We start from the raw sequence: 27,072 nt of genomic DNA on the forward strand, positions 1-27,072 counted from the left end.
CTGTTCCTTAAAACAACAATTGACTTCAATGTCAATGTTAAATATGTGAAGCTGCAACAAATTACACAAATGTATGAAGAAAAGAAAAAACAGGATATAATAACGCTATACATTTTTGGTCAGTGACAATTATCGTTACCAATACATTACAGTTCACATCAGGCGTATCAGAGAAGCTCATCAGAAATCCTCATTCTTTAATTTTCTGGTCTCATCTGTTATCTGCAGGAATAGGAGCATTAACACATATACGACAGGAAAACAAAGTCTAACATCCATTTTGTTAAACATTCAAGTACTTCTCTTAGGATTGTATACGCTGCCATTATTTTTGGTCCTGGAAATCATGCTTTGTTACAGTTAAACAGCGTTGAGTTAGTTTAAATAATAATAAAGTAACGCAGGACTACACCAAAGACAGTCTCCTCGAGAAAAAAAAAAAAGACATATTTTGAAAAGAACTTAAAGAATAAACATGCTCCACTTGGTTGTTTTCATTCCGTGCAAAAGATTAGAAATATTTCGCATGGATAATCCACCAACTCGCATCTGAAAGGCATGTATTACCGTGTTTTGGGCCCTTGGTGCAGTTTTCACTGTGGTCTCCAAACCACTAGGGGTCATCAGAGTTCCACTGGTGCACCAATAAACCCCTTAGCGCTCACTGTTGTTGGTCACATTATTAGTAGGGGTGTCCTGGGCACTGGCTTGGGCCGCTGACGACAGGACCTCTTCAAAACTGCCCGCACCGCCTGTTCCTCCAACCTTTGTCTGCACATAACACAAACTCTCATGACATTGGATATAATAATGTTGACATTCAGGATAGTTAAGTTGAAAATTCCTAATGATAAGCCGATTAATTATTAACAGCACTGAACTATGGGGCAAACCAAGCTGGTTTGCTTGTTTGACCACTAATAAGGTCATTTTATGTCAGGCTTACCTTTATGTTTGAAACTGTGCTTTCGACTTTCTCCTCAAAGGACTTGAAACTTGGCGAGTTCCTGTAAAATAAAAATAGTTTTATTTACCTAATCTAGATGGTAAACCTCATCTGATCCATTCAACAGCAGTCCTAAAATCCTCTCCAGGTTATTTTAGTGTAATAAAGTTGCATGCAAGATGGTACATGCAAGGATTACCATAATTTATGCAACAACACCACTGTTTATGCACATTCATACACAGTAACACTCAACCTGTAGTGTACTATTTTATGCATTTGTAAGATATGTCACATGCATTTCTGTGTTGTTTGTATCCTAAATATCACATTTTTGGATGTTTAAAAAAGTTTTATAATTTAATAATAGAACAAACATGCATAGCAAGTTGTCACACACATTTACCTCATTGTGGGCATGCTCATTGAATGGCGTATAGAATAGCTGTCCCATGAAAGCATGGCCAAGCAAGAGAGAGGTTCAATCATTATAATGGACATACAAATACATTGCAAATATGACACATAAAATTGCTAGTTATATGTATGTATAGCCTCAGCAGTACATTTCACTACACCTACACTAGCAAACTTTTGGGTTGGTGAGCTTTCATTGTTTTTGAAAGTTGTCTCTTATGCTCACCAAGACTGTATTTGATTAAAATAACATAAATAGTAAAAGCGTATAGTTTTATTACAATATAAAACTGTTTTCAATTGGAATACTTTTTAAAATAATTTATTCCTGTGAAGCAAAGCTGAATTTTCAGCATTACAGTCATCAGTGTCACATTATACTTCAGAAATAATTCTAATATGTGACCCTGGACCACAAAACCAGTCTTAAGTAGCACGGTTATATTTGTAGCAATAGCCAAAAATACACTGTATGGGTCAAAATTATAATTCTTTCTTTTATGCCAAAAAACATTGAATCCATTAAGATTTTTTGTACATTTCCTACTAAAAATATATCAAACCTTAATTTTTGATTAATATGCATTGCTAATTTAGGCAATTTTCTCAATATTTTATTTTTATTTGCACTGTCAGATTCCAGATTTTCAAACCATACATGAATGGAAAGCTTATTTATTCAGCTTTCATGTGATGTAAAATGGACACTTTTGTGGTCCAGGGTCACATATGCTCATTTGGTGCTCAAAAACATTTCATAATTATACCTGTTGAAAACAGCTGTGCTGCTTAATATTTTTGTGGAAACAGCATAATAATAATAAAAAAAAATCTATTGTAACATTATAAATGTCTTTTGATGTAATGCATCCTCGTTAAATAAAACTACTAATTTCTAAGACCTGACCCCAAATTTTGCATGGCACTGTACAAGCTGGTGACTTTCCAATGAACAAAATAACAATCCCATTTAGGTGTAGACACCTGTTATAATTACACTGGCAGAAAGCTGCATGTGAACTGGGTAACTGTACAGAACTGTGATCATTTTGCACTTCCTGTTTTCTGTGCATAGAGAGAACTAAACCACATACCTGATAAAAACGGCTATTCAAAGTAGGTGAGATAAAGAAGTTTTGCTATACATGCATTTGTCAACACATAAATAGTTAAATGAAAAGAAACAAATGCTGAAACCAGTTGTCTACTAAACAGATACAGTTGAGTCAAAAGTTTACATACACCTTGCAGAATCTGCAAAATGTTAATTATTTTAACAAAATAAGGGATTATACAAAATGCATGTTATTTTTTATTTAGTACTGAACTGAAGAAGATATTTCACATAAAAGATGTTTACATATAGTCCACAAGAGAAAATAGTTACATTTATAAAAAATGACCCCATTCAAAAGTTTACATACACTTGATTCTTAATACTGTTTTGTTACCTGTATCATCCACAGCTGTTTTTTTGTTTAGTAATTTTTTTGAGTGAGTCCCTTGTTTGTCCTGAACAGTTAGTTTACAGTTAGTTTGCCCCTTGTTCTTCAGAAAAATCCTTCAGGTGCCACAAATTCTTTCAGCATTTTTGTGTATATGAAGCCTTTCCAACAATGACTGTATGATTTTGAGATTCATCTTTTCATGCTCTAGAAGGAAACAGGAGCATTAAGAGCTTGGGGGCTCTTAATGGGTTGTGTTTCCTTCTGGAGCATCAGTGAGCATTTGAACCTTCTGTTATAGTCCCTAAGTTGCCCTCAGTGTGAAAAGATGGATCTCAAAATCATACAGTCATTGTTGGAAAGGGTTCCAATGCACAAAAATTATGAAAAACCAAAGAATTGGTGGGACCTGAAGGATTTTTCTGTAGAACAGCGGGCAGTTTAACTGATCAGGACAAACAAGGGACAAACTACCACTAAAAAAAACAGCTGTTGATCATTCAGGTAACAACACAGTATTAAAAATCAAGTGTATGTAAACTTTTAAGCAAGGTAATTTTGAATAAATTCAACTATTATTTTCTCTTGTGGACTATATGTAAATGTCTTTTATGTGAAATATTTTATTCATGCAAATAACATGCATTTTGTATAAACCCTCTTATTTTGGTAAAATAATTACCTTTTTGCAGATTCTGCAAGGTGTATGTAAACTTCTGACCTCAACTGTACATGTAGTCAATGTGGGAGACAGAGAAATGATTTTGACATTGGCTCAACATGTATTTAAAGATGCACTGCTGATAAAAACAAAAGTAAGACCTGCTTATAATGCTACAGCACAGTCTGAGACACTGAATCATTTCACATCTCATATTATTTAATGAATTTATGTCTCCACACAGTTTTTTTCCCTCAGAATCAATGTTAGACTGACACTTATTGAAATTGTATTGAAATATTCATATTAGCTGCTTAGATACTTGAACACCCCTTCACACCCATATTGATTATTTATGGAAACACAGTGTCTGAGTCTTGTCATTAAGTCAGATTTAGTTTCAGCACAGTCACTCTTCTCGTGTATCATGCAGATGCTAAAAGAAAGCAGCTATTGCTAATCTCTATGTGGGATCTATAAACACAATATCTTACCCAAGAGAATAAGACCTTTGGTGCGCATCAGAGATAGGGAAAGAACATTGTAAATCACTTTTTGATGACAGATTATAAGCCATACAACAAAATATTGGTCATACGAGCCTCAAAACATTTTTGAGGACATAAGAAATGTATGCAGCTCTCAAATTAAGAACAACTACAGTGCCTTGCGAAAGTATGCATACTCCTTCATTTTTTCACGTTTTGTTCACTTTTTTCCACATCAATCTACACTATGTGCACCATAATTACAAAGCAAAAACAGAATTGTCACAACTTCATAAATTTAATACAAATAAAAAAAATGAAATAAGTACACTGCATAATTATTCATACCCTTAACTCAGTACTTAGCTGAAGCACCTTTACAGCCTCAAGTCTTTTTGGGTAGGATGCAAGAAAATTTGCACATCAACATTCAGCAATTATCTGCCATTCTTCGTCTCACCTCTTCACCTCTCAAGCTCTTCCAGCTTGGATGGGGTCTGGCAGACATTTTAAGGTTTCTCCAGAAATGTTTGTTTGGGTTCAAGCCCAGGCTCTGGCTGAGCCACTCAAGAACATTCATAGAGTTGTCTGAAGCCACTTTTGCTGTGTGCTTAGGGTCATTGTCCTGTTGGAAGGTGAACCTTCTGCCCAGTCTGAGGTTCTGAATGCTCTGACCTGGGTTTGTCCTTCTGTAAGTTTTTTCCATCTCCATATATGATCATGAAGCTCAACTAGAGTAACCATCAGGTTCTTGTTCACCAGTCTAACCAAGAACCATCTCCATCAGTTGCTCAGTTTGGCTCAGCTCTAGGAAGAGTCGTGGTTGTTTCAAACTTCTTCCATTAAGGGTAATGGAGACAACATGCTTCTGTGTAGCAGATTTTTTTTCCAAACTCTTCCCCAGATGTGTGGCTTGATGCAGTCCTGTCTCTGAGCTCTACAGGCATTTTTTTTTTACCTCAGGGCTTGGTTTTTGCTCTGATATGCAGCTGTTAGATCTTTTATTAGGACGTGTGTGCCTTTTCAAATCATACCCATTTAATTGAATTTGCCACAGGTTAACTTCACTCGAAGTGCAGTAACATCTACAAGCAATATGAATGCTCCTGAGCTAAATTTCAACTCTCCCAGTTAAGGGTAGAAATACTTTTGCAATGGAATCATTTAGGTTTTTAATTTTTTTAATAAATTTCCAAAGATGTTAAAAACCTGTGTGGAGTGTAGATTGATGTGGAAAAAAAGTAATTTAAAGCAGTTTAGGTAGCAACATAACAAAATGTGAAAAAAATGAAGGGGTATGAATACTTTTGCAAGGTACTGTACAGTATATTGGTAGAACTTTAACTGGGCATAAAATTAGAACAGTAAAGCAGAATTATTTAAAACCATGCAACTGATTTTTAAATAACTTTTTAAACATTTCATAAAGTTTAGTTTTAGAAAACTGTAATAGAGTGGTCATGAAATGTGTTTGGACACTTAAATGGAAATAGGAAGAATATTAAACCAAATTACCAAATTTTTTTTTAGAACTAACCTTTATCCAAATGCTGTCAAGTGTCAAGTACAGTAGATGTCTGAATGTAGTTTCCCTTTTGTTTACACTACAAATACCTACTGTCTTCACTTTAAACAATCATTCTTGTCACATTAAACCTTGCAAAATGAGCTTTAAAAGTGTACAGTATATCTAATGCAATGGCATTCACATACAGTATTTTTAAGTGACTTACAGTAAGTGTCCAAATACTTTTTAGGGCCACTGTATACTGCTAATGAAATTGGGCCTAAGACTAAACAAAGCACTACAGCACGCACACAAAGAAACTGTGCAGAAGTTATAAGAAAACGTATCAACATTTCAACAAAAATGTGCATTTTGACACTTTCTGAAGTATTGATGAACTCCTGAAAAGCAAAAAGCATTATTAGAGCCATAAACAAAATGGATTGTAATCATGCAGTATGCTCCATGCAAGGCTAAACATTGTTCTTTGGATGTTCACTGCAAACGTGAGATAGAAAACCCCCAAACACATGCAGAGAGATGGTGTCACGCACTGGCAACCAAACACACATACCTCCTGGGATACAGTATCTGAAGGCCAAACATGCTGAAGTAAAATACAGTAATGAGGTGTTGGATATAGATAAATGTCCAATAACAGTCAAATCAACACTATATTGCTAAAGGGGTGAGTGGTAAATTAGAACTGGGCATCATGCATTGATTATGATCATTCTTATATCTTGATAAATGAAACACACAAACTACAGCACACAATTTTATCTATCTATCTATCTATCTATCTATCTATCTATCTATCTATCTATCTATCTATCTATCTATCTATCTATCTATCTATCTATCTATCTATCTATCTATCTATCTGTTAAGCATGACCATTATTAATAACAGACTGTCAACAGTCAGTTCTTTATCACCCTGCTGTAAATGTGGACAATTCTCTCTTGCTGTTCTTCTGAACTGAAAGCATCTATTGTCAAAGAGTGTCTCAACCATCCAGGAGCCAGTGAAGAGGAGCTGGTAAATTCTTCATGCCATCACAAGCTCTTATTTTTATGCCAGCTGGACCTGCCCCCAATCTGGCCCGCTGAAAGCTGCTTAAATGAGGCTTACATAACACAAACATGCCACTCAAACAGACTGGCCAAAGTAAATGCCTCAAGACCACTGCCATTTTACTGTGCAAAATACACAGCGTGTGTACTATGGGAGGCCCCTGCAGAAGAGAAACAGGAAATGATGGACAGCAGAAAGAGGCAGAGGGGGAAGTGACATTGTACCTCATGTCCCCGAACTTCCTGGTGATGGCACTGCCCAGGTTACTGAAGGCCGCTGAGGTCCGTTGTCCAGCAGTACTCAGGGTCTCAGATGTCTTTTTGTATCTGCCAGAAGAGTACAAAAACAGATACTCTTACTCAGATATTCCTGTCATATGTGTCATTAATAAAATATAATTCTCACATAAACATACTTTTTTTATTTACACAGTTTAATACACATTCCATAGCAAGTCCTCTTATATACAGTTGAGGCCAAAAGTTTACATACACCTTGCAGAATCTGCAAAATGTTAATTATTTTACCAAAACAGGAGGGATCATACCAAATGCATGTTTTTTTTTTATTTAGTGCTGACCTAAATAAGATATTTCACATAAAAAGATGTTTACATATCACATAAAAAGATGTATACATACAAAAAAATCCTTCAGGTACCACAAATTCTTTGGTTTTTCAGCATTTTTGTGTATTTGAACTTCCAACAATGACTATGGTTTTGAGATCCATCTTTTTACACTGAGGACAACTGAGAGACTCATATGTAACTATTACAGATGGTTCAAATGCTCACTGATGCTTAAGAAGGAAACATGATGCATTATTTTTTATTTTTTTTTATTTGATCAGGGTAAATTTAAATTATTTTGTCTTCTGCTAAACATGTAAGTATCTTCTGAAGCTTCTAAAAGACAGTACTAAATGAAAAAAAAAAGATTTTGTCAAAATAAGAAAAATGTACACATCTTCATTCTGCTCAAAAGTTTACACCCCTGGCTCTTAATGCATAATTATAAATAAGTGTTTGATAATAAAAACATTGAATAATAATAAAAAACTGACTAAAAAGATTCAATATTTTATATTTACTTGCATGGCATGTGACCATTAACCAATCTCAGAAAACTACAAAAACGTTTTTAAACACTAACTTAAAATCTAGGGGGTATTTCAAGAAAAAAATATTTTCTAATTTTTTCGACTAACAAAAGAATTTGGGAACCCCTGCTGTAACTCTTTAGTGGATCTTACAGTACATTAAAAATGACTTTTAAATATTAAGACTGACATGCCAGTTCCCAAAGGAGACTGAAGAATGAGAACAAACTTAGAACATGTACAGGCTTCAGCTTTTTTCTGTGATCCCATAGAAAACAGGAATAAATGCTGCTTCAATCCAGAGAATACAATGGGACAGTCTACAAAGGGAACACCAGGGCCTCAATGCTACTGATACTCTGCTTAAATATGTTTATATTGTATAAGAGAGATGTCTTTGCTTTTTCCTAAATGTTCTCAGGTCTGTTAAGTGAGATTCCTATCACATATTAGACAGCAAGTTAATCTAAACCAGTCAACTGAAATCACAAAAAAACTTCCAGACCCAAGAGCTCTGCATTTCACATTTTCACATATAATAACATTTTACACATACAGTATCCACCCGTGGCACATTCTGATCAGTCAAAAGTCAAAAAGCATTGGTGTGTTCCTTACGCAAAGCAATAGTACATGTATGACTTCAGGAAACCTGTAATATAGTATGAGCCTTGATTACTTCTACAGTGATGTTATGTTGTTTATTTGTCATTTTCAGAGCTTGATCATCCTCATTTACCTTTACTCCATGAAAAAATGAAGCGTCAACATTGTGTGAAACATCTTTTACGATAGAAAGTCAAAAGGTTTGGATTGACAAGATGGAGAGCAGTGTTGGGGAAAAGTAATGCATTACAATATTGCGTTAATCCCCAAAAAAGTAACTAATTACTTAGTTACCTTTTATGGAAAGTAATGCGTTACATTACTTGTGTGATACTTTTTAAATCTGACCAGGGCTTCCTTGTTTGTTTTTAATATAAAAAGTTTTATTTTTGGCAAATGTAAAAGCCAGAACGCAAAAGTAGAATGCAGAAGAAGAAAGTTTCAACACTCTTCAGCAATAAAATTAGTTTCTTAATCTAAAGTCATTTTCGCTTGTTAGTATGGTTGAATTAGATCATCGAAGGTCAGCAGCAAAGACACTAGTTAATAAAATGGGATTAAATACATAAAGTATATTTGTGTTATTTAACATATTTAATTATTGTAGGTTTGCATCATATTCTGAGTTTTTATTTAAGCAATAAGGTACGAGAGGCCGTGCTGTATCGTGAATAAATCACGGCTGAAGGGCGTTGTTAGGCACGACGCGAAGCGGAGTGCCTGCAACCCCTTCAGCCGTGACTTATTCACGATACAGCACGGCCTCAAGTACCTTATTGCTTTTATAAAATGGTTACCACACAATAAAAATATTAATATAAAAAATATATATTAATTTATATATATTAGGTTGTACGTTTTCATAAAGTAAAATCATTAACTGCCTTCCGCTGTAAAAAGTAGTCCCTAACTGCTAAAGCTTTGTTTACGTTGCTAAGGGTGGTTGCTAAGGAGGTTCAATGATACACAGAACGTTGAGTGAAGCGGTCGTAGCCGTGCTGTATCGTGAATAAAACACAGCTGCTGACCAATCAGAACTGAGGAATGGAACTAACCGTTTTATAATCATTTTTAAGGATTACTGAATCTGTTTTAATTCGTGTTCACATTTAGTCTAGTAAACGTCATGTTTACACAGCGCACACAACGCATCTAAACTTATTTCCAATTTCTCTAAACGTGGGGACAGGAGACTTGTCAGTCAATAAATAGGAAAACAAAGTAACTGGCGTTACTGATCCCCTGTTGATTTTGCACATTTGCACACTGACAAATACATGATCAGTCTAGAATTTTAATGGTAGGTTTATTTGAACAGTGAGAGACAGAATAACAACAAAAAAATTCAGAAAAGTTATAAATTGATTTGTATTTTAATTAGTGAAATAAGTATTTGACTCCTTAGCAAAACATTGACTTAGTGGCAAAACCCTGGTTGGCATCACAGAGGTCAGACGTTTCTTGTAGTTGGCCACCAGGTTTGCACACATCTCAGGAGGGATTTTGTCCCACTCCTCTTTGGAGATCCCCTACAAGTCATTAAGGTTTCGAGGCTGACATTTGGCAACTCGAACCTTCAGCTTTCTCCCCAGATTTTCTATGGGTTTAAGGTCTGGATGACCTTAATGTGCTTCTTCTTGAGCCACTCTTTTGTTGCCTTGGCCGTGTGTTTTGGGTCACTGTCATGCTGTAATACCCATCCACGACCCATTTTCAATGCCCTGGCTGAGGAAAGGTTCTTACCCAAGATTTGACAATACATGGCCCCGTCCATCGTCCCTTTGATGCGGTGCAGTTGTATTGTCCCCATAGCAGAAATACACCCCCAAAGCATAATGTTTCCACCTCTATGTTTGATGGTAGGGATGGTGTTCTTGGGGTCATAGGCAGCATTCCTCCTCCTCCAAACACGGCGAGTCGAGTTGATGCCAAAGAGCTCGATTTTGGTCTCATCTGACCACAACACTTTCACCCAGTTCTCCTCTGAATCATTCAGGTGTTCACTGGCAAGCTTCTAAACTTCCAACTTTTGGTGACTATGGTCTCAGCTGTCTTGAGATCATTGACAAGATCCTCCTGTGTAGTTCTGGGCTGATTCCTCACCGATCTCATGATCAGTGAAACTCCACGAGGTGAGATCTTGCATGGAGTCCCAGATTGGCGCACCAACTGTTGTCACCTTCTCACCAAGCTGCTTAGCGATGGTCTTGTAGCCCATTCCAGCCCTGTGTAGTTCTACAGTCTTGTCCCTGACATCCTTGGACAGCTCTTTGGTTTTGGCCATGGTGGAGAGTTTGGAATCTGATTGACTGATTACTTCTGTGGACAGGTGTCTTTTATACTCTCCTAAAGGTAGTGCTCCTAATCTCAGCTTGTTACCTGTATAAAAGACACCTGAGGGCTAGATATCTTGCTGATTGATAGGGGATCAAATACTTACGTCACTCATTAAAATTACATTTTTTTGTTGTTGTTTTTCTATTAAAGGGGTCATCGAATGCAATACTCACTTTTACATGTTGTTTGAACATTAATGTGTGTTGGCAATTTGTGTACCGCCCTACAATGATAAAAATCTACCCAGTGGTATTTTTTTAATCCTTAAAAGTATTATCCCCTTTTTGAAATCAAGAATAATGAACATAACAGTCGTCATTTACTCCCGACATCTGAGACGCTGAAGACGCTGAGGATTATCGTTACTTTCCTTTTTGAAAGGAAACCACCGATCCGATCTATATATGCGTCTGTGTTCGTGCAAATCATTTGTGATGCAGCTTCACCCACAGCAGAAGTGAGTATAAGGGTTTTTTATGCATCCTAGCAAATGGCCTGTCCTACGGCTCATCGTCCCGCGGCAGAGAGGGGCGGGGCGAGCAGAGCTCATTAGCATTTATAGGAACATGCAACAGAATAGCTTGCTCTAAAAGGGCTGATTTTGTGTAAAAAGAGTGTTTTTATTTATGTTATAAACATATATAGTATGTTATAGACTTCTCATTTAGACCCTAAAGAATCATATCAACTTGTGGAAAATGGGCATCAGATGGCCCCTTTAAAATTATATACCAATCATTTCTTTGTCAGTGTGCAAATGTACAAAATCAGTAGGGGATGAAATAATTTTTCCCTCACTGCATTTGAAAAAGTAACTCAGATATTCTCTTGTATTGTATTCTCATGACAGAGTGTTTATTTTTGGGCGACTAGACTAGTCCTTTAAGTTGTATAAAGCTATAAGTCACATTTCACAGTCTAATCACAGTTCATGAGGTGAATCACAATGTGAAATTACAAGCTTTGTATAACAGCACATCTTGACTGATCTGAGACCAGACTAGGAGCTGGAAATCTAGTCCTTTGATGAGTGCATGTGTAGAGACACTCAGGCTAATGCAGGAATCATCCATATTGGTCAGCAGACGCCATCTAATCGCTTTGTCCCTCTCAGCCCACAACCTCCTCACCATAGCAACTGCGACATGAGAAGGACTATTCATTTGAGAAGCTAATTACGATGTCACTGTAGTAACCGAATAACTAGGTGAACATGGGATATACCTATATATTGTTTTTTTTTCCTTTTGATTAATCGTTTCTTCTTGTATAATTATAATTTGGGTAAAAACATCTGCTTAATGAATAAATGTTCTTCTGTTAGCATAAATTCACATAATCATCGCTTATGACGGTTTCTATTTTATCATGCTTGTAATTGTGTATTAATCTGTGTTATTCCTGAGGGTTGTGATGCACAAACATGCACAACAACATTATTATGCTACTTTATGAGTCATAAAGAGATCTGGATTTATTTAAGTTTCCACTTGCTTTTCATTGACAATAATAGCTTGTTTGTCTGTTCAGTATGTGTATATGAAGAGAAACAGAGATGTGCAGCTAGGATCAGTGCATAGATGTGCAGCAAGCCTTGTCGCACTGATGTTTTTATTGTGCAAATGGCTTGCGTGTCTCAGAGCGTCATTGTTTGTCTGGGTAATTGTGAACTGAGGGAGATATGGATCACAATGTGATGGCCATAACCTAAATATACATAGACAGAGGGAAACACCACTGTTTCAACATGCTCATTCAGATTGCAATCCATTGTCAAGAAGGAAGCTGGCTAATAAACTGTAGGTCAATGTAAATTTTGTTCTTTTTTGATGCAAAGTCCTGGATTTTAATGAGGAAACTAAAATATAGACATAAAATATAATAAAAATACATGTCAACTTAATGTTATTTTAGTATCACGGAATTCATAGGCTATTATACTTTTTATTAATGTTTAGAATTATTAGCTTTGTTTTTATATTTTCCGTTTTCATTAAAATTTTTACTAATTTTGTTATGTGCTTTTGTAATTTTTACTGGTATTTTTTAAAAATAATATTAGGTTAAACATTTTTTTTTTTTTTTCAATTTTAGTAATTTATTTTTTCTATTAGTTAGTAATTAGTTTTTTTCCGGTTAGCAATTTTAGTTGCAACATTTCTCATTTTTAAGTTATTTATTCAGTTTTATTTTAATAAAAAAAAATGTTTTAGTTGTTTTTGTTAACATTAATAACTCAACTACATATATACATTGCTATTAAAAAGTTTGGGATCAGTAAGATTTTTTATCTTTTTTTAAAGAAGTCTCTTATGCTCATCAAAGTTCTATTTTTTTTAAATCAAAAGTACAGAAAAATAAGTAATATTCTGAAATATTATTACAATTTAAAATAACAATTTTCTATTTTAATATACTAATAAATATAAATATAATTAATATACTAATCAAATGTAATTTATTTCTGTGATGCAAAGCTGAATTTTCATCAGCCATTACTCCAGTCTTCACTTTTCAATGTCACATGATCCTTCAGAAATCATTTTAATGTGCTCATTTATTATCAATGTTGGAAACAATGCTGCTTAATATTTTTTTTGGAACCTGTGATATTTGTTTCAGGATTCTTGATGAATATAAAGTTTAAAAGAACAGCATTTATTCAAAATAGAAACCTTCTATTACAATATAAGTCTTTACTATCACTTTTTTTTTAAATGAATTTAACATATCCTTGATGAAAAAAAGTATTAAGTTCTTTCAAAGAAAGAAAGATAGAAAAAATTTACTGACCTCAAACTTAAAACAGTGTATATTATTACAAAAGTTTTCTATTTTAAATAAATGCCGTTCTTTTTAACGCTTTATTAATCAAAGAATTCTGAAAAATATATTAGAATGATTTCTGAAGGATCATGTGACAGTGAAGACTGGAGTAATGATGCTGAAAATTTAGCTTTGCATTACAAGAATAAATTCTATTTTAAAGTATATTAAGATAGAAAACCACTAATGCAATATTAATGTTTTTTCATCAAATAAATGCAGCCTTGATAAGCAGAAAAGACTTTAAAAAACATAAAAAATCTTAATGATCCTAAACTTTTGAACAGCAGTGCTTATATAAACTATAAAAGTATATATATATATATATATACACAAATACACAAATATATTAATTAAACCTAGGTCTACTTGAAACTAAACATGTGTATAGAAGATTGTTAAAAGATTGTTAAAAAGTGATTTTTCCCCTTTTGGTCAAGGACCACCACTGTTGTCTTTTTAAAAAAGTATCATGGTGCATCTGTTATCACAAGCCAAAATGAAATATGACATTAATTACAAGGTTTAGCAAAGATTACTTACGCAGTGCTGGTCTGCATGTCGTACCAGCTCTTGCTGAAGTTCTGTCGCAGTTCACTCAGAGGTGTGATCCCTAGTTTCTCTTTCAGCTCCAAGTGACGCTTTTCTTTGGAGGCCAGGACTTGTTTCAAAGTAGTGATTTCTTCTTCTAACTGACAGAAGGAAAACAAGTCAAGGTTGGGGACTGAACCTCTTCAGATTTAAATAACAGTTATATGAACAATGGATAATTCAGTTCTAATATGAAGTGTCCACTCTTTTCCTTCTGTCTCATATGCAAACTGTGTCACAGTTTCACCTCTCCCTTACATTGCTAAGTGGACCATGAAGATCTGGAAGGATAAAGTAGCCCAAGAAAAAATGGGAAAGCTTCGGTCACATGATTTTCAATCATGGGTATATGTTCTGGATGAGGTAATGCAGACCGTTTGTGGGAACAGCACTGTGTATTTCAGAAAATACTGTAGAAGACTGGATTGTATTTCAATACTAAAAGCTTTAATATGACTAAAATCAACCTAGCTATACTTTTACATTGATACATTTTATTTTTAACTCTCACAACCGATAGAAATAGCTCCATAAGCAAACAGTGGCACGTTTTCACTTTTTACCAGTGAGTCACACTATGCAAAGAAGGAAAATGCAGACGAATCAGCAGGATTTACATAACATGCACTATTTCTGTTTGAGCTTCGTAGCCTTTGACTTCACAGACTAACATTGCTTCTAAGTATCAACCAGGCCATTATCCTGGTGAAAATACCTTAGTCAGTTCATTCTCCATTTCCTCTCGCTCTTCTTCTGTGATAGTGTTGTTGAGGTCCACCTCTGACACCATGTCCTCGTCCACTTCCTTTAGAGGCTCTTTATCCAATAAACCTAGAAATAAATGTGCAAAAATAACAGAACAATGAAAGTTATTGTTAACTCAAATGGACAAATCTATGAGCACACATTCTTTCGCAGATTTGATTTCACAGAACTAACTTGAAGTCAATCCACCGTTGCTAAAAGGATGATCAAATCATAGAACCATTTAACAAAAAAGGTTTTGAGTCTGTCAGTTGTTAAAACACATCATTCCATACTTAAAGGAATAGTTTACCTCAAAAATATAACTTTTTTATTTATACTATCATTTAAAACACTACATACACTACCAGTTATAACTTTGGAGTCAAAAAGATTTTTTTTCAATTACAATTACAATTACAAGACATGTTTTTAATGTATTTTAAAAGGCAATTTATTTATGTGATGGCAAAGCTGAACAGCCATTACTCCAGTCTTTAGTGTCACATGACATGGTCCTTCAGAAATCATTCTAATAATCTGATTTACTGTTTAAAAAACATTTCTTTTTATTATTAACACTGAAAACAGTTGATAACATACAGTCAAGCTCGAAATTATTCATACCCCTGGCAAATTCTGACTTAAAGTTACTTTTATTCAACCAGCAAGTTTTTTTTTTTAACCGGAAATGACACAGGCTTCTCCCAAAAGATAATAAGACGATAATGTCCAAAATTATTCATACCCTTTGCAAACTCTCACAGTCTATGGGAAATTCCAAAGTTCTATACCATTCCAAACAGTCCAAGCTGTCCTAAAGCATCCTTATTACCCTGATTCATTGGGAACAGCTGTTTTAATCAACTCAACAGGTGAAAAACAGAAGCTCTCTGCTGTTGGTTTGTGAACAGTCATGGCTAAGACAAAGGAGCTCACTGAGGACCTGCGGCTGCGCATTGTGGCTGCTCACAAGTCAGGAAAGGGCTATAAGTCCATATCTAAATGTTTTGAAGTTCCAGTGGCTACAGTGCAAAGGATTATTGAAACATGAAACAAAGTATTACATGAAACATTGGCAACATCTCAAAGCAGACAGTCCAAGAGACACTGCAAACCGCTGGGTTCCACAGACACAGACCAAGGAGGACTCCACTTCTCCAGATAAGGCACACAAAAGCCCGCTTGGCCTTTGCAAATGCTCATCTGGAAAAAGAAGAAGACTTCTGGTCTTTTGTTTTATGGTCAGATGAAACAAAAATTAAATTGTTTGGCCACAATGAAGTTTTCAACCCTAAGAACACCATCCTCACTGTCAAACATGGTGGTGGGAACCTAATGTTTTGGGGGTGTTTTTCAGCCGGTGGACCAGGGAACCTAATCACAGTAAACGTCACCATGAAAAAGGAGCAATACATCAAAATTCTTAACAACAACCTCAGGCAGTCTGCAGAGAAAATTGGCCTTGGGCAGCAGTGGACATTTCAGCACGACAACGACCCAAAACACACAGCAAAAGTGGTGAAGAAATGGTTAGCAGACAAAAACATTAACGTTTTGCAGTGGCCCAGCCAGAGTCCTACTTAAATCCAATTGAGAATCTGTGGAGGGAGCTAAAGATCAGGGTGATGGCAAGGAGACCCTCCAACCTGAAAGAGTTGGAGCTCATCGCCAAAGATGAATGGGCAAAAATACCAGTGGAGACATGCAAAAAGCTGGTCAGCAATTATAGGAAGCGTTTGATTGCTGTTCTAGCCAATAAAGGCTTTTCTATTGATTATTCAGAAGGGTATGTAAATAAATGTAAATAAAAGATGAGTAATAATTTTTTCCACAATGATGCCTCATGTACATCGTCTTATTGTTTTCTGGGAGATGTCTGTGTCATTTCTAATCAAAAAAAAAGAAAAAAACTTGCTGGTGGAATAAAAGTAACTTTAAGTCAGAATTTGCCAGGGGTATGAATAATTTCGGGCTTGACTGTAGCTATTTTATGCACAAGTTCACCCATTATGTCTTAACAGCATTTGCACTATACAAAAACGACCCTTCAATCAGTGTGAAAACAGCAGTTTAGCCTTTAAACACATTTAACCATCACCTTCCCTGTGTAATTATCCTGCCTCACCCCAGAATGAAGGTATATTTACAGTTAAAGACAGTAAGATTGAAAACACCTTGCAACAATAAAGCCTTGCAAATAAGCCAGACTGATGAGGTTTAATAAAGCGTACCTATATGTTTCCTTAAAGATCACATTCAAGTTCAAATTTATTTACAGCAATTATGGCAGCATGTTTTGAGGCAACATTAGGCTGATTTCAATCTGGAATTTAATCTTAATCATAAAACGGCAGCATTCTCTTACACATGTGAGGATTTAAACTGAACTTAAGCAAAGAGAAAAGGACATGAAAGTAGTAATATGGTTTTATTTTCACACCTACTGTATAACTGAAACCTTAAATCAGTTCCCTGCCGAATCACTCTCTCAGTACATTACTATATGTTTCAGTTTCATTTAATTGCAATACATGCTTGACATGATTTACATAAATCAATATTTTGGGAGAATTAAAAACACTCAAAATAAAAGTGAATTTTAAAACAGATAGAAAATGAAAGCTTAAATGAGGAAGCACTAATGAACTTGATATGGCTCCAGTTATGTGAATAAAGGTTAGGGTTGTTTTTGTCCACAGAGGAAAACAAGAGTCACATCTCAGAGGTCTGGTCAGTCATTACACGAGAAACTGATTAAAGTGCCATGGCATTAAACGCGTGATACACTTTTAGTGGCTAATGCAATCAGCAGGTAGAAGAGCAGAGCTGGTCGGACCAAGCAAGCTCAGGAATGAAATCTCAGATTCATCATTTACACCAAGCACAATAGATTGTGTAGAAGATCAAATCTATCTGTTTACAACTAAAGCAAGATGGTTCATTTATGGCTAGAGGACATTAACATGATCTGACTTCTTATGAATTTACACTTCTCTTCATCTGTCATTCAACTACACTACCAGTCATGTTTTCGTGTTTTTTTGGACTCCTCTGCTCACCAAGCATGCATTTTTTTGATACAATGTCCAGCAAAAACAGTAAAATTGTAAAATATTTTTACTATTTAAAACAACAGTTTTCTTTTTGAATATATTTTAAAATGAAATTTATTCCTGTGATTACAAAGTTGAATTTTTAGCATCATTACTCCAGTTACATGATCCTTCAGAAATCTAATATTCTGATTTGCTGCAAAAAAACATGTATTATTATTATGTTGCTGAGAAGCTGAGTAGATTTTTTCAGATTTCTGCATTTATACAGCATTTATCTGAAACAGAAATCTTTTATAACATAATAAATTTTTTCCCAAAAATTAAATACATATTATGACTCCAAGCTTTTGACTAGTATAATGTATAATGTTACAAAAGCTTTTTATTTCAGATAAATGCTGATATTTGGATCTTTCTATTCATCAAAAAATCCTGAAAAAAATGTACTCAACTGTTTTAAAAATTGATAATAATAATAATAATAATAATAATTGTTTCTTGAACAGCAAATCAGCATATTAGAATGATTTCTGAAGGATCGTGTGACACTGAAGACTGGAGTAATGATGCTGAAAATTTAGCTTTGACCACAGGAATAAATTACATTTTAAAATATATTTAAATAGAAAGCAGTTATTTTAAATGGTAAAAATATTTCAAAACTTTACTGTTTTTGCTGTACTTTGGATCAAATAAATGCTTCTGGTGAGCAGAAGAGACTTCTTTAAAATCATTAAAAATTTTACTGTTCAAAACGTTTTGACAGGTAGTGTATATTTGCTATTTGTACTAAAAGTAATTTCAAAATAATCTTCATGGGACAAACACGTTGTACACACTTCTGACACTAGATAAACCTCCAGTCTATAAGATTTCAACACTGTTTATTTACTTATAACAAGAATAGGCTGAATAGATTTCTTGAAATAGATTAAAACTGAGGGTCGGATCTTGGTGCATAACTCAGAAGAAAAGTTACTTGATAAAAGCAATTATCTCACAGCCTCATTGTTCAGGTTGCCTAGCAACTTTCTTGATGTCTTGCATCAACCTCCCAATTATCCCATGAATCGGATTCCCTAAATCTATTTAAGGGTCTGCGCCTCGAATAAGAGGAAGTAGAGAGGATCATTTTCGTGTTAAATATGTAAAATAATACCCTTTCCTTTCCATTGTCGTTCTACTGTGTCTGCAGACACTGAGCTTAATCTTTGTTGAAGGTTTATTACTGGAAAAGGAGAGCTGTGTGATATTAAATTGGTTCATTCAACAACACCAGGATGAACTGCTGAGGCATCTATGATTTAACACGAGATCATTTGAAAAGATAATGCTATGGTGCATTTCAGAGGGGGAAAAATTATTAGTTTTAAAACTAATTTAAATAATGACATGGTTCCTGCATGCTGAAAAAATTCTGATAAAAACAAATTCTGATGAATTTCTAGATGGTTCATCTAGGTTATTAGCAAGCACAGTTTAGACTGACCTTGAATGTAGATCATTATTTTTAACCTAACCATAGTTAAGAACCTAGTTGAGCTGGTTGATCAAAGACAACGGTCATCTAAATCTGTCTTTTTTCGTCACATATACTGGTAGATATGATTAACCAGTTAGTATTTGTCAACCGGTAGAGATTTTAAACTATCGTCTCTATCGCGGTTACACACTCGTGTGACATTGCTATGCTACGTGATCACAAAATGCATTGTTTGCTGCTGTTTTTAAGCATTGTGGTTTAATAACAAGTGATTTTAAGATATTAAAACGCAATCTGTCAGAGTGTCGCGTGCATGTGAAGATGGTGCTCAGTTATTTTTGCCACTTTATAAGCCTTGAATGGTTAAATACACACACTTGCATGTGTCAAAATCCCTGTCTTTGCAAGTATCCTTTTAAACACAATGATTTAGGTTATAGGTTTTTCATGTTTTGCTATGTTGCTGCCTTATATTAAACTACTCTAAATTACTTTTTTCCACATTAATTTACACTCCATACACCATAATGACAAAGGAAAAAACAACATTGTCACAAGTTCAGAAATGTATTAAAAAAAAAAAAAATCAAATAAGTACATTGCATAAGTATTCATACCCCCTAAATCAGTACTTAGCTGAAGCACCTTTATAGCCTCAAGTCTTTTTGGGTATGATGCAACAAGCTTTGGCTCATTGTCCTGTAAAATAAAAGTGAACCTTCTGCCCAGTCTGAGATTCTGAAAATGCTTTGGACTGGGTTTTCATTAAGGCTGCATCAGGACTTGCTTTTCGCCAGTGTTGCCAAGTCTGTGGTTTTCCCGCAGAATTGGGCTACTTTAACACTGTTTCGGCAGGTTGTTTTTGAAACGAGTATATTAAACCACTGAGCGCAATTTTTAACAGGGGACCCCCCTCAAAATGCGATTGGGATAGTTTTGAGTAGCAATTGAACGGGTTTTGTTGTGAAAACCTGGCAACCCTGGTTTTTGTTCTGATATGCATTTTCAGCTGTCAGACCTTTTATTAAGATATGTGTGCCTTTCCAAATTTGACCATTCAAATGAATTAACTTCACTCAAAGTGTAGTAACATCTACAAGCAATATGAATGCTACTGAGCAAAATTTCAAGTGTCCCAGATAAGGGTATGAATAACTATGCAATGTAATCATTTAGGTTTTTTATTTTTAAAGGGGTGCTATTATGCTTTTTCACTTTTTGAACTTTAGCCAGTGTGTGGTGTGTACGTTTGGGCATAAAAAACATCTACAAAGTTACAAATCTCAAAGTCCACTCCAAAGGGATATATTTAGCTTTTAAAAAGTCCCTTTTCAAGAACTACAACGAAACAACTCGCTTGGACTACAGCGTTTGTTTTCCGCATGCAATGATGTCACAACGCGGTATCCCGCCTACAGAAATTCAATTCGTCAGCGGGTTGGGGATTCGCCTAACTTTAGTATGTATTATGTATGCAGTGTTTTTATATATTTGATTAGTTTATGCAATGTATGTAGCATTTCTTATTTATTTGTTCTACTGTAGTTTTTTTGTCCAATTGCGCTGACTGTTTACTTGTCTTTAGCGAGCTTGAGTTTTTTGTTTTTTTAGGCCAGTGTTAATTTTTTTTTGTTATATTACCACTGGTGACAAAAATTATTAAATGTATATGGTTTAAAAAAAAAAAAAAAAAAATGTGATATATATTGTGAAATAAAATGACTCATATTGTGATATGGTCATATCGCCCATCCCTAGTAGGAATAATTCTTTTGAGTTGGTTCTTTTTTTAATGAATTAGTCAAATCTGTTTAAATTAACTGCTCAAAAGCAACTAATTGAAATTAGTTTGATTTCCCATCACTAAAATGACAAAAAAAAATCTTTGTAGATAAGCTTTCAAATATTTTCCTTCTGGGGTTAGTTGTCTATTTTTGTCATTAATGGCCCAACCAGAGTTTATCTTTCTTATGTTCTTCTGTCTGGGTGAGGGAGTCAGAGTCGTGTCATGGTATTCGTTGTGTCATCTGAGTAACTAAGTGTCCCTTTAGGGCAGCGTGCTCGACAGTTCAGCTTCTTCAAGCTCACTGGACTATGCATCCAGCTTTCTCAATGTCCTCATTTTCCTTTCTGACGACGCAACAGACTCACAAAGAATCACTTCACTGTCCTCAGAGAAAGATATCTATGTGAAGAGGAGGAGGAGGGCATTCTTATCACCATCAGATGAACAAACCACCTAGTTCTTATCACCCACTAATAGAAATGAAAGACAAAGGCATTCAAAACAAGATTAGATATGATTAAGAAAAAATATTAGCATTATTTATTTACTATTACTGTATTTTGAATGAGCTTTCATTTGTATATACTACCAGTCAAAAGGTTTTGGAACAGTAAGATTTTTTATGTTACTTAAAGAAGTCTCTTCTTCTCACCAAGCCTGCATTTATTTGATCCAAAGTACAGCAAAATCAGTAAAATTCTGAAATATTTTTACTATTTAAAATAACCGTTTTTGTTTAAATATATTTTAAAATGTAATTTATTCCGGTGATTTCAAAGCTGAAGGTTTTTTTGATGAATAGAAAGTTCAGAGGAACAGCATTTATTTGAAATAGAAATCTTTTGTAACATTATAAATGTCTTTATCATCACTTGTCATCAATTTAAAGCATCCTTATTAATTTATATAACTTCTTTCCAAAAAAAAACTCCAAAATTACATTTTAAAAATAGAAAATAGTTGTTTTAAATAGTAAAAATGTTTCAAAATTTTACTGTTTTTGCTGTACTTTGGATCAAATAAATGCAGGCTTGATGAGCAGAAGAGACTTCTTTAAAAAACATTTTTAAGATTTAAAACAAAATATATATTACTGTTCAAAAACTTTTGACTAGTATTGTATATACATATCTTTATGTTTGATTTTTTTAGGTGTTTTGTTAGCTTTTATTTATTTATTTCACATTTAGTGCTAGCAATTTTAGTACTTTGTCTAACAAATAAATAGTTTTAGTTAGCAATAGCAATTCTGGTGCTAACAGGTTAAGTTTGACTGTGCTACTAACAAGCAAAAAGTCCTAATAAAATGTTTTCTGTGACAAATAAAACAAATCCTTGTTTTTTTTTTTTTTTGCTAAATAACTCCTTTGAAATAATGCAAACACAATCTATTCAGAGCTTGAAATAAAGCAGTATTTAAAGGCACAGTTTCAGCGAAGCATTGCGCAATTTCTGGCCTTGCCAGAGTAATCTGAGGGATTTCTCCTTAGTGATTATCTGACTGGATTTAATTCTGTCTGACTGCTGCACAGAGACACGACAGAGTATTTAGTGACTGGCAGGAAATTCCAGATGGTGACCATGCAAAGTGTGTAATGGGTTGTTTTTAAAACTCAGCTTTCAGATGAAATGAGATGTTTCTGAGACCTACCTGCATGGAAAGTTTCTCTGTCTTCTGTCGTTCAGCAAATTGAAAATAAGGAGAACATTACATGATCTGATACACTAAATCCAAACAGATTACAAATTACAAAACAGCACTCAAATCTGACAAGAACATGCAACCAAGCTGCATTCAACAGCAAAGAACTGAAACAAAATGTACGCAGGCATGCATTTAAAACCCATGTTGTCATATTCAAGGAAACTCAACATGGCATGCATTTGAAGCACAACCAAGGGTGTGTCAATCAAATAATGTCACAGTTCTAGGGTGTAGCTGTGTCTACAAGTCTTTGACATGACTGTCTACTTCCATCTAAAAGCACCTATGTCAAACAGCTACAAACAACTCAGCATCCATCAGCTCAGAGGTGGAAATGGAGTGATCTACACATCTACAGAGGTTGGGTTTGTCACATTCACTTTCATTACATTACACAGCAAGCTCTTACCCCAGTCTACTATTGCTTCAGGAGTCAGTACGCTAGAGTACAGCTCTGTGAAGTATGATTGGTAAAACAAACATAAGATATTAAAGCATGATAAGAGCACAAATGCATATATGCATTAACTTTACCACTTCTAAATATAATAAATGTATTCATAATTTTAGATTAAACTAAATATGTGTCCCTGGACCACCAAAATAGTCATAAGTAGCATGGGAATATTTGCAGAAATAGCCAACAATACATTGTATGGGTCAAAATTATTAAAAATATATAAATATATCCAAACTTAATTTTTGATTAGTAATATGCATTACTAAGAACTTCATTTGGACAACTTTAAAGGCGATTTTCTCAATATTTTGATTTTTTGCACCCTCAGATTCCAGATTTTCAAATAGTTGTATCTTGACCAAATATTGTCATCCTAACAAACCATACATCAGCATTGTTTATTCAACTTTCGGGTGATGTATAATTGACCCTTATGAATGGTTTTGTGGTCCAGGGTCACATGTACTATTTTTGGTTTTGTGTACTTTACAATAATGCAGTATATTATACTGTACTCATATATTAAAAGTCAACTATAATGAGTGGAAAAATACATTGACTTGACATTTACTATTCACAAACTCCTTTGCTATAAATCATTGCATTTTGTCGTCAAATTCTAAAAATTATATAAATACAAACAAAACAATTCCAAAAAACATAATTGTGAATTAAAAATACACCATACATAGCGTAATTTGTTTAAACTTTACTCTACTGTACTATTATACTACACTGTATATAGCTTAATAACAGCAGATCGGCACTGACTTCACAATTATTGTTGTAAATGACTGAAGTTACTATAACTTACTGATTCAGTTTTTGTCATCGACATGATATAAATTACTATACTACTGTTTGTTTGTTTGTTTGTTTGTTTATGTTTGCTGTTCTAATATTAATTCATTGGTTATTACTGGTCTTGTTGGTACAGGTGAGGGTCCTTGCCTAGACCTCAAACAGTATACCAAAGTGTGTTTAATACACTGACATTGATTGATGATAATTATATGACTTTACATTGCCCAGCCCTGTCATTAGAGCTTGTGACATTGGAGCAACACAGTACTCGATGCAAACTGGATGTCTATACTATTAAACTGTACAGTGTGTGGTGTTTTAAACACCAGCCAATTCACTGGTACTACCACTGGAACATATCTGGTCACAAGATTTCAATTATTTAGCTCTGGAAAATCACGTGGAAATGTAATGGGAAGGTCACGTGGTTGTTCAGATCCCTGCAACTAAAGGAACTTGAGAGATAGAGAGAGGGAGGAGCTGCATCCAATTCCCTCATTTGTTTACGTGTTTTGACAACTTAACCCTGGAAAACTTGATCATAAGTCCTGCTTAAGCTCATTCACCTAGTAAGAATGAAGCTAAATCAACTAGACTACTGTAGAGAAACACTAGTAGACTAATACATTGTATTAAAAGATTAATCTTAGGCTGTTAGTTATCTGTTCTAATCTATTGCAAAAATAAAATCAGCATAACATAACGTGCCTCTTCATTGAAGATCTGCTCTTATGTTATTTGAGGATAAACAAGAAAGTGAAACCATATTTGCAGAAGTATTACATGCACAAAGATATAATAACAGATGGAAGTGTTTAGAAAGTAAGCTCACCCTGTTGTCTGGGCTCCATATTAGCGGTACTGTGCAAATGCAGGTCCAGTTCACATTAACAGCACCTCTCAGTTCAGAGAAATATCCCGTCCAACACAACCGCTCCACACGCTCACTCTCTGCTTTCAAAACCCCGCCCATTACCGGGGCAGCTTCAGTCACAGACCAATGGGAACTGTTTAATTAGCATATTCTAATTCAATAATACATGTCATTGTAAATAACAACAAACGCAAGTTCGCAAAGATACGTATAGATATAGAGAGATATAAAGACTACAACGGTTGTCTGATTTCGAAAGCACGTAAACTTACGTCTCTGCGGTAGTTGTAGTCCTTATTTAACAAATTATTATAAACTTGCGTTTTTTAACCGTCAGCTGTAAAATCCAAGTTTAATTGTTTGCAATTTATGTTGTAAAAAACAAAACGGGTAAATCAATTACGTCAAGTACAGACAGATACACATATTATTTCAGACCCAAGTGAAAATCCAGAAGGAACATGGCTTGAAAATGCTAATTCCTTCCTGGTTTTAGAGCAACAATAAATAATTGGTAAGTTTAAACAAAACAAAGTTTTTAATAAAATTTAGATACATTTGCGCAATCTAATAGGATGTCTTTTCCCCCTTTGTTTACAAAGACGTGAGTTTGGCATACCACACCGATGATGTCAGTGACACGTTTACCTGAGAGCAGTGAGTTTACTGTCGGTGAAATTATCGTTGCGGTCAACAGCGGCATCTCCTGGTGAGACACGGAAAAACTGGATGACCTGAGAATGCAACAGATTTTTTAGGCCGAATATAACGTAATAATTAGACATAAAATGTTATAATTGTAGAATAGAACAGAAAAGAATATAATATTCTCAGTTTTAACTGAAGTAGGTACACTGCTTGTGGCAAGCTATATGCCCAGAAGCGTTTCACAATGTGTAACAGGAGCTAATATTTATTGATGTGATTATGGGAGCTTTAAGACAATTATTAAACTTCCTTATTCTAATAAGGGAAGGTTAAAACTGTAATGAGTCAATAGCACGCCAAGCATGGATGTACAAACACAGAAAAGATAATCCCACACAATCACTGCACAGTTTAATTAAATGGGTGGTTATCATTGGCCTGTTACCAACCAACCTATGAATATGGGAAGCATTAAGGCAGATCTGTTTTAGAATGTAATCAGCTCGCTTGTTTCTTAGTGGCTTTTTGCTTACATGTTTGCATATTTGTGTATACTGTTTATTAAATATAGGTATTTAGTTATTATTTGATGCTGTTGCTTTTTGCATGCTGTTGCCATTTTTGGCAATTGTTTATTCTGGCAATTTAACTCTCCTTTTTGACCAGCAGGTGTCATACTTGTACAAAATGAACACATAATTACTTTGCTGGTGTATTTCTTTTTGATAGTAAATAGTAGTGGGAAAATAACGAGCTTACTATGACTGACATGACAAGAGAAGATTTTCATGGCATTTTATGGATACATTTAACTTTTTTTGCCGTAAGGTTTTGCATATAAAAATACTTAATAATAATATAATAATATACTTAATAATAATAGTCTATTTGAAGAAAAGAAAAAAAAAAAACAAAAAAAAAAACGATTAATTGTCATATTGGCGGCACAGAATGTAAACAATGCCACTGAACCGAATGTAGGCCGCAAAGGTGAACGTGATTAATGCAGCTGAAAATGGTCAAATATTGTCATGTTTTGGGCTGTACTAATCGGTCAGGGCTGCGTTTCCCAAAAGCATCGTAAGCTTAAGTACATCGTAGACCCATTGAAACCAATGGAGCTACGATCAATTTAAGCTTACGATGCTTTTGGGAAACGCAGCCCAGGCCGGTAAAAACATTTGGAGTACTATATAGACCGCCAAAAGTTATAACAAATCAAAGAGAAATGCGCAAAAGACTGTCTGAGGAAAGAAGTCGTGTGTGGTTGGCCAAACTGAACTAGGATTTACAGGGAAAGAATCTTGACTACATTCATGTTTGTTCTTATCATTTCAGGTAGGTGAAATATTAGGCCAATATCTTAATTAATACTCATACGTATCTTTACCACCTATTAACTTTAATTTGTCAAAATATCGCACCCTTTCCTGCTTACTAAGTCCTTCCCTATGATTTAGCAGCATCCACATGTTATTGGTTTAGACCGTTTTATTAGCAGAACAAT

The 27,072-nt window shown here is 34.6% G+C and overlaps 1 protein-coding gene across 4 annotated transcripts; it reads right to left on the bottom strand.

The window, feature by feature from the left end:
* Positions 1-177: 177 nt before the first annotated feature.
* Positions 178-24,981, bottom strand: tpd52l1 (tpd52 like 1). Of its 4 annotated transcripts, XM_073853090.1 has the most exons (10): positions 24,876-24,972; positions 23,189-23,233; positions 22,726-22,749; positions 14,718-14,833; positions 13,955-14,103; positions 6,766-6,867; positions 3,964-3,978; positions 1,353-1,391; positions 947-1,007; positions 178-771 (listed from the first exon to the last, which is right to left on the bottom strand). In XM_073853090.1, the coding sequence occupies exons 1-10, from the start codon at positions 24,892-24,894 to the stop codon at positions 655-657; spliced, it is 687 nt and encodes a 228-aa protein (XP_073709191.1). In that variant the 5' UTR covers positions 24,895-24,972; the 3' UTR covers positions 178-654. The 4 variants fall into 4 exon arrangements, with proteins under 4 accessions (XP_073709191.1, XP_073709192.1, XP_073709194.1 ...); XM_073853091.1 differs by lacking the exon at positions 3,964-3,978 and having other exon boundaries at positions 24,876-24,973; XM_073853093.1 differs by lacking the exons at positions 22,726-22,749; positions 23,189-23,233 and having other exon boundaries at positions 24,876-24,981.
* Between the last annotated feature and the right edge of the window lie 2,091 nt (positions 24,982-27,072).

Source organism: Garra rufa, chromosome 13 (genome assembly GCF_049309525.1).
Source record: "Garra rufa chromosome 13, GarRuf1.0, whole genome shotgun sequence".
NCBI classification, from domain to species: domain Eukaryota; kingdom Metazoa; phylum Chordata; class Actinopteri; order Cypriniformes; family Cyprinidae; genus Garra; species Garra rufa.